At 35.0% G+C, this 15,727-nt stretch overlaps 1 protein-coding gene across 1 annotated transcript; it reads left to right on the top strand.

The window, feature by feature from the left end:
• The first annotated feature begins 5,173 nt into the window (after nucleotides 1–5,173).
• LOC123539586 (C-type lectin domain family 10 member A-like) lies at nucleotides 5,174–12,191 on the top strand. Its single transcript, XM_045324230.2, has 6 exons — nucleotides 5,174–5,271; nucleotides 5,953–6,041; nucleotides 6,733–6,823; nucleotides 9,979–10,065; nucleotides 11,431–11,569; nucleotides 12,091–12,191. Exons 1-6 carry the CDS (start codon nucleotides 5,178–5,180, stop codon nucleotides 12,125–12,127), a joined length of 537 nt encoding a protein of 178 aa, XP_045180165.2. The 5' UTR covers nucleotides 5,174–5,177; the 3' UTR covers nucleotides 12,128–12,191.
• Nucleotides 12,192–15,727: the final 3,536 nt, after the last annotated feature.

A 15,727-nucleotide genomic window follows, 5' to 3' on the forward strand; every position in this document is an offset into this window, starting at 1 on the left:
TTGAATTAGCGCATCATTATGGATAACTGTAGCGTCTCAGGTCTTGTTATAAGGAAGTAAGGACTGTTTCAAACTACATGACACCTGAAAAACAGTTTTAGATCCATATCGTGACTACATACAAGACGTTTCGTTATGCATGATACATAATGTCTTGTTATATGGTAATCTATTTTCTACATAATTATTACCTGAATTTCGTTCGGAAAGAAATAAGGGACACTAAATAAATAGAAAATTACAAATAAAATAAAAACGTAAACTAAATATGGATCGTAATTACGTCTTGTCACAAAACATGGCGTGTTCAACTGAAAAGGGCAGATAATATAACGCAGCGCGTCTCCGGATTAATGTAACTCTGAGACAGATAATTAAGGGCAGCGTTCATGTGGCTGTTCATGTAATGTTATGTGACAATAAAATTAAGATTTTATACATTTTACAAGTATTAGTTTAGACAAAAAACAAATCGCTAGTGTTACATGTAAAAGATAATCTCTGAATCCTAAGGAAAAGCCGGATATATTAATGTAAGATAGTCGATGAAATGCTTGCTAAAGATATTTATGGTATTAGGATATAGAATCTATAATAGTCTGTGAACGTTCAAAATGTTATTTTACCCAGAATCACCTGACATTAACATGCAAGACTAAGCATTTTATGCTTTGATTGAAAACAAAATATTTTCTTTTTTCTAATTTTTACTGCGCACAAAACATCACTCTTAATACACGAGATGTAATGTAATATATTTACAGGACAAACATAACAAAAGGGTACGATAATATTTAAAAGGCCCATTTAAGGCAAAAGGGAACCATATACTGTTATACATAATTTATGTTCTCATTACTTTGCAGAAGGCAAACATCAAGAGAAACATCATTGTAGACCCAACGGAACGGGACATTTTTCTTCAAATAATAAATCAGCGTGGTTGATGTTTTGTGCGAGAATACTGTTAATTCTTTTCATTCTAGATCAAACAGAAACGTATTATTTCATGTTTTTCAGTGAATTATTGAAATATTGGAGAGGAATATTATTTGTATTTGGTATTTTCACAGTGAAATATATTACTACACTTAAATATGTAAGAATATGAATGATAAATATTCGGTAATTGTCTAGGCTATTATAAATTTTAAAGTAGCTTGATCTGGGATAATAAAATGCCATTTTGTTATTGAATGAAATACTCCGTGTTTAAACAGATTATCGATGAGTGTAGTTTTTGTGAGCGCTATTTATGGTACTGTATCAGGTCATGCATATTAAATGAAAGTAGTCCGGCAACATACAATACAAAAGGTACAAAACGGATTTTTTCTGCCTGTTCGTACTTACTTGTAAAATACGTGCCGTATTTTTGACAGAATGTATATAGGTATATAATAAAGGTAGACACCTACATAATCGATATACATCTCACTGAATTATTTGTTTTTTCTTAACTGAGTATTGCGACGTCGAGATGATGCGCTCATGCCCTAATGTTGGATGTGACGTTTCGTCGGAATTCTGGTTTAACTAAAATGAGTTTTATCATATGTACGATCGAGTAACATTTCCTTAAACCTACACAGATCTTTGTACCAAAAGAAAAAACATTACAATATGCTTCATATATTGTATAATGTGTAGAGAGCACTTGGGCACGACTGGCTTACATTGTTTCTTCTTCCAATATTATCATATCCATTACATTTACATATAATAAAATACTGACATGAATCATATAGCAACATCAAATACCATTCAATTCATAAACATCAATTCAATAATTGAACATGCATAACATTCACTTAACATCGACTTAATATCAAAGTAATGAATAGTTTCCCGTGATTTACACTTAAAAAATAATCGGTAAGCATAGGTGCCCAAAGCTAAATTACATTACAAATCAAAACAATCGACACGATAACTCGCCTTACCAGCGTTACTAAGGCTACCAACAAAACAACCATTAAAACAAGATTTAGACTGGCCTGATACAACAAAATATCTATACCTATTCAAGGAAAATATGTCCCGCCTAATTCGCTTCGCTTGTCCGACGGAAAATTTATTTCGTTCATGAACATGAGATTTCAAATTTCCATGTGGTGTTCATTCGGTCTGAGAAATAGTTTGTCAAGGAGATCTTACATTGAAACAAACAAAACGTTTTCAGTCTATGTATTTATAGTTACCGAGGTTGTTTTCTTTCTGCTGAAGCGACCGTCTATTTCTAGGTATTAATACTGTAAGATGAAAACACTTCTGTCATCAAACTTGATTATTTTATTGTAAATAGATGGTTATCAGTAAATGATTTACACGGATCTGTTACAATTGTGTTACTTTTTTGTGTGGTTAAGTTGCCTGGCTCCCTGGATGCATGATTATTTTTTCAAATACTGCAAACCTTTTCAAAGTTAAGCCTCTAAATTAGCACAATTTATCTGATGGCTAAACCTATGTTCGGAGCCAGGGGCAATAAAAAATGCCAATACAGAAACAATCTGCTGGAGTTACTTCCACTGTTAAGGAAGAAAAATCATACGTGAGAAATATGACAGAACAAACATAGGAACGGGAGCCAGTCTAGCGTTTAAGGTAAATTAAATTTTACGTAACGTTTATTTTGTACACTGAACTCAAAAGTGATGCAATGCCATAACAGTCAGCAGCGGTAATCTTGGTGTACATGTGTAATCTCAAACATTAGTTAGTTAATAGGAACGAAAGACTCTCGTAAATACAAACTGGTAATATTATTGTGACTAGATAGGAAGACTTGGAATATTTATTTTAGTCATTATGCGACTCGCGCGAACGTTTTGTGTATAACAAAAGCAACATTATAGTTTTAATTCGTTTTTGAAAATTGTAAAAAGCACTGTACACAGATTGTGTCATTACTTGGTTGGGAGACTCGTATCGATGTTAGCACCTTTATTCACAAATCTTAACAACTTCAGACATATTTAATTTGGCCGTTTTTTCTTGACAACTTATTATACTAGATCCATAATTATAAAATTCATTGACCCTTCTGGTCCTGAACGGTAACTGAGCTTACATATATACATGTATATATATGGCCAAGATCTGCTCTAGAAAAAAGCAGACTAAATCACTCAAAGAATTCTCTTTGAAAAATTTGGCTCAAAAGTACTTCTTTCAACAAAATTAAATAATTTATTTGATTTCAAATTACATAATTCCCTCTGTTCATTATGAAGTAACTAAAAAGTCATATCAAATCTCCTAAGAAATTTGCATTTGGCACCTCATAAGCAATCAAACGCTGTAAACATCCCGTGCTAGTTTGTATTCCTTTATCATCTATCTTCGCGCAAACTCTTAGATAGCGCCCTTTGAAAACAAGCAGGAAAGGAGTGTTTTCTGGCGCGGTTTAATTTCCGGAATACCACGTATTTGATCAGACAAGAAAAAAGCATTCAAGATCAAGATAGGTATAATTGATGTATTATTAATGAAGAAACTTTGGACACGAAATCTTCGTGCGCTTAAATTAGAAAACAATGACAAACTTATATTAGCGTGTTTGTTTATCTATAATAAATTTGTATTTATCACAATCGTTCATCTAATGGATAATTCCACCATAATGTATTGTGTGTTTGATGTTGCACTGATTGGAAAAGCAAGTCTCGTACATTTTCTGATTTCTGATTCCAAGAAATCGGAAACATATAAAATTTTCTCAAAGGAAACATTTACATATCATACCATATTCATTTGACAATCTAAGATAACTAAAGAGACCATTTGATTTTTCAACTATTCTAATGGTAATCTGAAATTTGCCAGATGCATAAAGTTCACCTTTCATTTTTTACTTTTACAAGCCAGCAAATTATATTACAAATAACAGCATGTACGTTTTCTTGAATTTGAGTCAGTCAACATTTCCTACTATTTAATCTTAACATCCCTTTTAGTTACAGCCGTACTTTTGAAAAATACAATGTTTGCGTCATACATTGTAAGAAAATTTGGAACTGTACTTGTCCAAAATTATAGGTGTACTATCTATATTTATAGCCATTGATATAACATAAAATCAATGATTGCGGCCATGGAAATACTTTTTGTAAAATAATATCAACTAAATTAATATCTACGTAATCCAGACAATAATCTTACAGATCAGATTTGGGTTTTTTCTGCTAAATATAGAATACTGGAACTGTGGCGATATTTTTAAAATACAATCAAAGTTTATACGAAACAAGAATTACGTAATAGCGTCAAAAGTCAAACGTCATAGCGGCACGTTGGAAAGGAAAACCACACAAAACCGGCAAATATTTGGCGGAGGTAATATTCATGAATATCGTGTGAGATTCGGTGCAGGCCTCCAGAAATCATTCCTTTCTTATCTAGGCTCCAAACAACGATTCTATTAAACAGCAATTCACTGTTTGTGATAATACTTTAACAGAGTATCATTGAACACTGAGTGTAATACTAAAGTATTTACAAGTTATAGATCAAGCAGATAGCAGACGAATATTTTCACGACCGACGTAGTAAAAGTTTCGAATATATCCTAAATTCATTTTTAATATCATTGTACAAGTGCCTAAATATTCAAGTGTCTGTTTATGCAGCCTGTTTTTAGGTTTGTCAGGATACAAATAAATTTAATTTAATTTTATGAACTTGAGGATGATTTCACAAATTTAATTTAATTTAACTTAAATAAAACCTTCCTGAGAGGCCTTAGAACTCAAGACACCTTCCGAAAAATGACGAGCAGTTTCTACAAGCTGAACAAAAAATATGCAGGGCATTTATTACAGCGGCATTGTCAGCTGTAGTTTTAGCCCAATTCCGCTGACTTCTGCAAGTGAAATTAGAATTGTTTTACGCATATTATTATAGCTGTTCCACATATCTGTTTTTCTCTATACGGGATGGTATAATAAAACGTTTAATTTTTGGGGGGTATATCCTTATTGCAAGTAAGTTTTCTATTTTCTTGTCCAGATCTTAGATAGAATTCATAATCATCATGGTAAAATAACGTATAATGTATCCCTATTGACCCATTCCTAAATAATTTTATCAACCGTAGTTTAAGTATACCAAATAATTTATACAGTTTGGCCTTTCCAAATGGTAGTCGTTGCTTATCGCTATGACCGCATTTCTTAATGCATTCTTGTGGACTTTATAACGCTTTAAATATGGACGCTAAAAGAGGTGCATTTTCTTTAGTATGCATCTTGGTGACGTGTAGCGTCATAGGTAACTTTTTTATATTCACTGGATTCTGGATTTATGTTTTTCACATTGTACTCAAATTTGAAATAAATAAAACCATTAAGAAATACATATACTACATGTACATATGTATTTTATTGCAAATAAAAAAAATACGTAATAGATATACAAACACGTTCAGTTGGATATTTGGATTACCACATTGTATACTTTTTCATATATAAATCGAGTTATTCTAGGAGACGTTTTGTTTGCTTGTTTGGGGTTTAATGGCTTTTTTTTCAACAGTATTTCAGTTATGTTACGGCGGGCAGTTAACCTATAGCTAACTAGTGTTCCTAGATTCTCTACCAGTAGAAACCCGTTCTCCGCAAGTAATTGCCAGCTTCACTACATGAATCAGAGGTGGAGGACGAATTATATCAGACAAAATGTCTTTTATTAAATCGTCACGGAGAACATACGCCCCGGCCGGGGATCGATCTCATGACACTGCGCTGTCCATATTGAGTTAAGCGGGCTGACGTAGTTGTATGTAGAACGTCACAAGCAAAATGAATGTAACAAGTAAACAAGACATGAAAATACCTGTTGAAACCAATTCTTACTAGCAAAACAAGTTAATCCTGCTAACAATTAGAAATATAAAGCAGTATGTATCAGAACACTCATATGCCTATAACACTTGACCTTATACTTTTATAGATTGCACTGATTGCCCAGACACATGGGTACCTTTCGAAGGTTCATGTTATCTGTTTGGTCATCAAAAGCTAACATTTGTGGAGGCGGAGGTAAAATGTGTATACACTAGATTGCACCGATAACTTATCTGGTTGAAGCTCGCTAGCGGGAAACCCTGCAGTTTTGGAAATATGGATTTCAAAACATTACAAATCTGAATCTTTATATGTATATACATTTTAAGACAGTTCCAAAACTAATTTTGAAATGTACTATCGATATCAGCGTAAATGACCTTAAGTTTGTGATGAAAGATACATTTGAATTGTCTTTGGCTAACCCACATTCGAATTAGTACTGAAGTGTTTTTAATATTTGTATCAGATTAAGAAAATTTTAAAAGATCCGGATTTGCGAACGAAAAGTTGAACACTCAGTTCAAATTTTTTGAAGTTTACTTACCTGTTTTCTCTCATTTAGACACACGTTTTGTTTATTGTTATCGCTTATAACATTTGCTCCTTGCTTTCTATGACAAAATAATAGTTGTCATCTAGAGCATAACAACTACATATAACACTTAACTTACGTATAACCCGCACAACAAAGTTATACTGAGACATTTAGTACGAATCATTAATAATAATAAAAATGCGTTTCCCGGTATTTAAACATTGGCTGCATTAGAAAAGACTTGACCAGGTTGTATAAAGCCGAATCTTCCATAATTTGACTTTTTGTGTGATATGCTTTCAAAGAACATGCTTATGACTTTGACTGACTCGTCACCGTACCTTTCAGCATTACTGTAACCAGCATAGTGCTCACCTAGTGCACGTAGAAGGCCAAGAGGAGAATGCATTTATAAAGGACTACTTACGGTTTGAAAAAGGTAAAACTTTTAATCTTATTACGTGTACTTGAGTTGACAGGTTTTAAATCGTTCATAGATTTTGTGATATTTAAAAGAAGACCAGCATCATTGTTTGTGCCGTGTGGCGGCCGTAAAGTCTCACCGTACATTCAATCAGAGCTGTTATATTTCGATCTTTTCAGATCCTCCAGCACGTTATTTATGTTGTGTAAGTAGTACTTGTCAGTTTTTCAGCTTGAACATTTCAGTTTGGGTTGTTCTAATACTCCCGCTTTCAAAATAATCACCACTTGGATATGGTGCGTGTTTTTTTTATTTTTATTTATTTTTTTTTGTGGGGGGGGGGGGGTTGTTTTTGTTTTTGGCAGTCTCTGTGATATGCAGGCTCCATAGCCTGAGATGCTTACTCCAAATTTCATTTTGTTTAGTTCTGACCATTGTTTTCTAGTTTAGGGCAAGTCCTTTATTTTAATTTGGGACCATACGCAGCTTTTCATAGAATTTCGCTCTATGCATTATTGAAGGTTCCATTTACACCGTCTTATGAGCCCATCTTAGGATGTTTGTAAATTGTTTAGTACTTGTAGCATGCGCAAATGATAATTTCTACTCACGGAACGCATGGACGATAGCATGCATTTCCACTTGTGTTCTTGAACAGGTTCAATCAAATCGAGCCTGCAACTTTTCTTTTATGTCGTGCTGGGCGAACTGTGGAGTGTCGGCTTTTTCTATTTTATCTTGACAAGGAAAAATGAAAGAGTTCTGTCTCGGTGTGCTTGTTTTTAATACACATCAGTTTGTCTACTTTATACCAATGTTGTTATTGTCTTAAGAGACAATGATATAACTAGGAAAATGCAATTTTCAATTTTGTAAATATATAGAATTAATTCCACTGCTAAGACTACAAAACCAGGGTATCCAGTTAGAAACTTAATAACGTCGGTCAAAACTACTATTATTCGTGTACGATTGTGAGGAATTTGTATAGGGTTTTACACGTTGCCCGCTTAAAAATGAGGGAGGCATCCAAAACTGGAGTTTAACTTGTACTATCTACCAAACTAAAACAATATTTGTTTTGTTTGTCTAACGTGCCACCGGCATAATTATAGTGGTGCTTGAAGACCTAAGTATGTCCTCTGAACATTATTGCAGGCACAGACTGACACATGGGTATAACTACCGGCTGTTATCAATTAAAAAACACTAATGAATATTTCAAGAATAATAAAGCGATTTTTAGCTCACCTGATCACTGCTCAGGTGAGTTTTTGTGATCGCTCAATGTCCGGCGTCTGTCTGTCGTCTGTCGTCTGTCAACATTTAGCTTGTGTATGCGATAGAGGCTGTATTTTTCAACTGATCTTCATGAAATTTGTCAGAATGATTACCTTGATGAAATCTAGGCCGAGTTCGAAAATGGGTCATCTGGGGTCAAAAACTAGATCAATTCAAAGAAAAACCTTGTGTATGCGATAGAGGCTGTATTTTTCAACTGATCTTCATGAAATTTGGTCAGAATGATTATCTCGATGAAATCTAAGCTGAGTTCGAAAATGGGTCATCTGAGGTTAAAAACTAGGTCACTAGGTCAAATCAAAGGAAAACCTTGTGTATGCAATAGAGGCTGTATTTTTCAATTAATCTTCATGAATTTTGGTCAGAATGATTACATTGATGAAATCTAGGCCGAGTTTGAAAATAGGTCATCTTGGATCAAAAACTAGGTCACTAGGTCAAATCAAAGGAAAACCTTGTGTATGCAATAGAGGCTGTATTTTTCAATTGATCTTCCTGAAATTAAGTCAGAATGATAACCTAAATGAAATTTAGGCCGAGTTTGAAAATGGGTCATCTGGGGTCAAAAAGTAGGTCACTAGGTCAAATCAAAGAAAAACCTTGTGTTTGCAATAGAGGCTGTATTTTTCAATTGATCTTCATGAAATTTGGTCAGAATAATTGCATTGATGAAATCTAGGATAAGTGCAAATATGGGTCATCTGGGTCAAAAAGTAGGTCACTACGTCAAATCAAATAAAAACCTTGTGTATGCGATAGAGGCTGTATTTTTCAATTGATCTTCCTGAAATTAAGTCAGAATGATTGTCTTGATGAAATTTAGATAGAATTTGAATATGGGTCGTCTGGGGTTAAAAAGTAGGTCACTAGGTAAAATCAAAGGAAAACTTTGTGTATGCGATAGAGGCTGTATTTTTCAACTGATCTTCATGAAATTTTTTCAGAATGATAACCTTGATTAAATCTAGGTCAGGTTCGAATATGGGTCAACTGGGTTCAAAAACTAGGTCACTAGGTCAAATAAAAATAATACTTGTTTATACTTAAGATTTTTGCTCCAATTTTAATGATAATTGGTCAGAATATTTTTTTCCATGAAATCACTAGGTCAAACATGTTTACACTGTTATGGTGTGTTTCTCAGGTGAGCGACCTAGGGCCATCAAAACCTTGTGTATGCAATAGGGGCTGCAATTTAGACTGGATTTTCATAAAATTTGGTCAGAATGGTTGCCTTGATAAAGTCTAGGTCAAGTGTGAATATGGGTAGCCTGGGGTCAAAAACTTGGTCACTAGGTCAAATCAAAGAAAAACCTTGTGTATGCGATAGAGGCTGTATTTTTCAATTGATCTTCATGAAATTTGGTCAGAATGATAGCCTTGATGACATCTAGGTCAAGTTCGAATATGGGTCATCTGGGTCAAAAACTAAGTCACTAGGTCAAATAAAAAAATACTTGTTTATACTTAAGATTTTTGCTCCAATTTTAATGATAATTGGTCAGAATATTTTTTTCCATGAAATCACTAGGTCAAACATGTTTACACTGTTATGGTGTGTTTCTCAGGTGAGCGACCTAGGGCCATCTTGGCCCTCTTGTTATCTTTATTTATTAAATAGGACAAATTCCTGGAGTCCAATGTCATGCTTAAAGGATTTTTTTAAGATAAAAACAGTTGAAACTCGATATCTCAAACCTGCTCACCTAAAATTTTTGTCTATATCGAAGACATTTTCAATTCCCATCCAAAAAACACGAACACAAAACATCAATTTTCAAAAGTCAAGTATCGTTTATCTTGAACTAAAACTTTTCATCCCTTGGAATTCGAGGTACCGATTTTCAATCGTATCTCTATTTCGGCAGGAGATATGTGGTGGATGGGTTTGACAGATGATGAGGTTGAAGGTATATGGAAATGGTATGGTGAAGTAGAGAAACCGGAATTTACAAGTAAGTAAACGTGTGAAGCCGGGGTTTACTAATTAGTAAAGTAAGTTTGATTGAAATGGTACGGAATGATTTCGAACTCAAAATTTTCTAGCAAAAACAGAAAGCTGATGGAGAAAATGTTTGATATATTGGAAAAGCCAGAATTTACTAGAGAAAACAAAGTGGATGGAAAAATGATTTGACACACAAAATCCGGAATTTGCTAGTAAAAATGCAAGGTTTGATATGTAAAAAGCCGGACTTTACTGGTCAAATGTATGATGCCTGCAGACATTGTTATGCTTATCAGAAATACCGGAATTAACTTTTAAATAAGCAAGGTGGACACAATGGAAAAATTGGAACTTATTACTTCATTAATTTATTGTTAATTACTTTATGGTATAATAGAAGCCTCAGATTTTGCTTCAATGAGCCTTTATCACTAACCAGAGTTTCACAGTTTGAACTGGTATAACAAGAAACATCTGTGTCAACCACTTATGGCCTGCATATTCAGAGAATATTTTCAAAGTTTCAGAGCCAAATTGGGAAAGCTAGACCCGCCTCCGACGGCTATGCGTTTTGTTTCTTTCACGAATCAAGATGGCTGTTAATAATTTTAGCGCAGGGCTACCTAAGAAACATTTCTGTCTCTGAAATTGGACCAGTGTTTTGGGAGATGGGATTTGACAATTATTTTTTACCTCTAAAGACATTGTTTACTAATCAAAATATTACAAACAATCTTGGTATATCATCACTAAGCAATATTTCTATGATTGTTTCAGAATTAAACTAATGATTACGGAGATGTTGTTTGGACACCTATATTTAGCTCTATCGGTCAGGTGTTTAATCGATTCGGAATAACTGGAACAGTCTTTGTTAACTTTATCTATGAAAGCGACACACTAATTCAAAATTCGTTCAAACACACTGCAATGAGGCGCCAAACTATTTTAAATATGACGTTTTAGAACGAACTTTATGATATAAATGAGAAATCTACATGTTTTATGATTAATTTTATACTGCAAGTTGCCTGATTTGAAAATGGTGAATCATCAAAAAGGTTTTTTCATAATGAAAAGCTTTAGGATATCATAGGTTTGATCACTGAAAACACATAGTTCCGAGTAATGCAGATTTATTAAAGTACATGCAGCATAAGATCAACAGAAATTTATAGCGCAATGTTCCTTGAGATATGTCAAGAAAATTCTGTATTCTCTAATTTCATGTCCTTAACGCGAAAAAATATTAAGGTTATCCATTTTTAGATAATAATAATTTACCTAAAAGGCCAGGGTTTTTTTATATTTATTTAGCAATAGACGAAACATTCCAAACACATTAATATTACAAATCGACTTCTTTTACTAGACTGGGCGCCGGGACAACCAGATAACGGAGCATCTCATGAGGATTGTGCGGAGTTTGATCTAAGAACACATTATGGCTGGGACGGCAAATGGAATGATGTGTATTGTCACGCTCTTCTCCTACCCATATGCGAGCGCACGTAAGTAACAATGCGGTGGGGGAGACATATTTAATGACTGACTGCCAGACTGTCTGTCACAAAGTTTTTGAACGCAACTCCTCCGACACCACCAAGTGGATAAACACCAAACTTCACAAAAGTGTAAATGTGCATATAGTCAGTACATATCAGATAGGTGCTGCTCAGTGAATGTATGGGCCTTTATCTATCAAATTTCATTATGTTTTGGCCTATTCACCCTTTTTCATTTAGGAGAATTTACTTCACACCTTAAAAATGGTGTGTTTATTTTCTGGTGAACACTTGACTTGCGACACGTTAAATCGAAGCAAACAATATTTTTAAGAAATTTAAATGTTAAACCGCTTAGATACGTTTGATTTTGTTTAACTTTTAGGCATTTAAAACGATCTATGTCCAGAATTATTTCTGAAGATTCTGCTGTTCATTGTTTTAGGTGTATGTTCTTCTTCTCTGCTCACTTTAACTTTCAGAACAAAACCATTTCAGAATACCAAATATATCTTTATGTATTATAGGGGTCTTTCTTTTGACAACAATGGAATAATCGGATAAACATACAGTTTAAAATCGGGAATGAAATAACAATGATAAATGAATAAAAATACAGAAAGCAAAACGTTAGCGTTGTTATATCTTAATCAAAGTTACAGGATATTGTCTCCTTGACTTTGTTTCTGGGCATTATATTCTGCACACATCCTACAGGCTAACGACCGAGTTTTTCCTTTAGACCCATGTTCATGGCATCTGAGCATACTTTACAGACACATGAACGCTGAGGAAATCCTGCAGTCCATTACATCTAAGCATATTATACAGGTATATGACAGCTGCGAACATTCCCACAGGTCCATTACCTATGATCATATCCTAAACTTATATTGTCACTGAGCACATCCTGCAAATCTATGGCCTCTGAGCATATCCTACAGTTACATGACCGCTTAGCACATCATATATGTCCAAGACATCTGATCGTATCTTACAGTTACATAAACGCCAAGCATATCCTAAAGGTCCGTTGCCATAGAGCGTATCTTACAGGGCCGTCTCCTATGAGCATATCGTATTGGTTATTGACCTCTAAGCATATATTACATGTTAATGAACTCTCTGCATATCTAACAGTCACAAGACCATTGAACCTATCTTATAGGTCCATTACCTCTGAGCATTTTTATTTAACCGCCACGGTAGTCTACTGATAGGAACCCGCATTGAATTCTGGAGGCATTGGGTTCGGTCCCTGGCCGCGTCATACCAAAGACGTGACAAATGGTACTAGTAGCTTCCTCGCTTAGCATAAATAGGATAGTTCTAAGGCCGGTTGGCCAGATTTAACTTGATGGTGTGGGACATCATGTCACATGAACCTATCTTACAGGTCAATTACCTCTGAGCATTATTATTTAACCGCCACGGTAGTCAACTGGGCTCGCATTGAATTCTGGAGGCCGTGGGTTCGCTCCCTTGCCGCGTCATACCAAAGACGTGAAAAATGGTATTAGTAGCTTCCTCGCTTAGCATTAACAGAACAGTTCTAAGGCTGGTTAACCAGGTTTAATTTGATGGTGTGGGGCATCATGTCACATGTCTACAAAGTCAGCTCTATAAAGTTAGTAATTGTGTTCCCTTCTACAAGAAGACAGATTTGTTTACATGACTAAAAAAACGTTGAAAAAGACGCTAAACTCGAACATATACACACAAACTGAGCATTATTATCTTACAGGTCAATGGCTTCTGAGCATATGTGAAATGCACATGATCTCTGAGTATATCGTCTGCAGACACATGACCTCTGAATATATCCTACAGGCCCATGACCTGTGTGAAAGTTTAAACTGACAAAGCAGCAATATCGGTTTCAAAATTATCTGACTGAGGGAAGTACTCTCTTTGTATCTGCTACGGGATGTCCCGAAATCGAATGTTATCAGTTTTCATACTATTAATAGAATATTGTGTTATCTTCTGACTTTCAAAACTGATCTTGACACTAAAACTTTCTTTCTTGTCACTTGGTATCATCTTTTATTGTTAACGCAGAACAGTAGTTATTTATGTTACTTGTACTCACAGGATATCCCGCTACTTATTCGTGTGAGTGATACCGTGCTCATGTGGTTTCTATACATGTAGGCTGTTTAGGGTAAATAAAAACAATGCCAACGTATGACACGTATTTAAGAATGTTGAAAATTTTATAGACACATTCGTCCGTGGCAATGCATTAATTCGTACTGGTGAAAATATCAGTCATCAATAATGTTCATATGATTATAACATTTGAAGAAATGTATCGAAATTCATGTATTTTGACGTTTTGAAACGTATTAGTTCAGATAACTACATTTGCCACTCACCTTTGTAGATCTATACATACTCAACTACTAATCGTATGGACACTATACCTGCAATTTATTTTTGTTGATAAAATTTCAGTTATACGCATTCTGTCGCTGTTTTTGAAGATACCTCTGACGATGGACGAAAATAAACAAAGATACCTACCCGTTTGCACATAGATACCGTCCTCGTTATGTCAAAGATCAGTTAACTCTCCGCAGCGATTACTTCCCCTTACGGTACACTAAATGAACGCAATGGAAGGTAACCTCTCTGAGGAGCTTGGTAATTTATAAGAACTAGATGGTGGGTAACATCATGTGAAATCCGACCTTTAGTAGATCTATATGATTAGAATGTTGATTTTTAAGATGTAAAGAAGTGAGAGTGGATCGTGTTGGCAGTATTTTACCAATATTAAGCCTTCCCTAACACCCACCCTCTACTCCTACACATTCTATCCCCTCGTCTTCTTGAAGTTCTTCTTCTTTTCCTCTGTCAGTCTCTTTCTAAAAACGACAAAACTTGTGGACGCACCATGCACCTGTGCGTATGATAAGACCTTCCTTTTCTTCCCGAAAGGGAATTCGGACCCCCACTCCTGCATATATACGTATAGAGAGAGGCTTCGGCTTCATCAGTTTGCCTTATATCGTATAGGGTAATATACGCATCTGTTTATAGGCGCACCCTCCTTTAAGGTAGTGCTCATTACGCGACTTATTTACAAGTGCATACAATATACACTAGAGTGTATATAAAGTGTCTTACAGATGTACACTAACTGACGGAAATTAGAGTATCAGACCATATTTCTTCTTAAATAGAACCTTTTGTGTTTGTTCACACACTCCTCACAGCGGATACGTCAGGCTACGCTGCTTTAATGTACGTCAAGGGACTTAATCTGTGAGCAGATGTGTTTGTTCATACTTAAACTTACTCCCCTTAGATTCATAATCACCATTTGCAATACATGTATTCACAACATGACGACAGACGCCAAAACAGGTATTCCCGTAAGATGATATTTTAATAAAGTTTTGGTATCAGATGAGCTCTAATCACTCTGGAATAATATACAAATAGTTACCTAGAACAAGCACAAGGTGGATCCAGGATTTTTATCAATGAGGCCCGCCAAACTGCTAAAAAGTATATAATTTCACTAAAATATCTCGTCGTTTTCATTTTTTCATTTCCAGCCATTCCCCCCCCCCCCCCCCCCCCCCACCCGATAAAAGTCATGGCCAAAATTAACAAATTTTCTTAATTTAACACTGAAATTGTACGAAACTTTTGGCTGTGTCCCCCAAAATTTATGAAAACAATCCCAAAATGCTTCCTACGGACCTGGTTCAGGAACACATCACTGGCTTTGTGTATCAATTTCAGTCTCTTACTGATCAGTTACATTCATCAGGATACTCAATTTTCAATGCCTGTTAGATTATTAAAGTATTTTGAGAACCCTGAATCGATTTTAAACACTCTAAAATTGCTTGAGTTTGCAGGGCGTCGGAACGTGGGGAATGGAAATATATAAATTGTACCTACAAAAGTTAGTTTTAGTGGTTGTTTCTAGTAGCAGACATTTACAAAAGGGACAGAAAACCTGCCAAGGCAAATTTACAGCTGTAGAAATGGAGCGTCACAATGTCTGTAGGCAATACTTCTATCTGTAGACACCGCTGCAATGAAATATTAGTGGAACAACCGAATTATTATCTTCTCCTTGATCGGTAAATATTTTAGATAAGACAAGACAACACGTGCTGACAGACTTTGCTGCTTCTGAAGAAG

This window comes from Mercenaria mercenaria, chromosome 16 (assembly GCF_021730395.1).
Source record: "Mercenaria mercenaria strain notata chromosome 16, MADL_Memer_1, whole genome shotgun sequence".
NCBI lineage: Eukaryota > Metazoa > Mollusca > Bivalvia > Venerida > Veneridae > Mercenaria > Mercenaria mercenaria.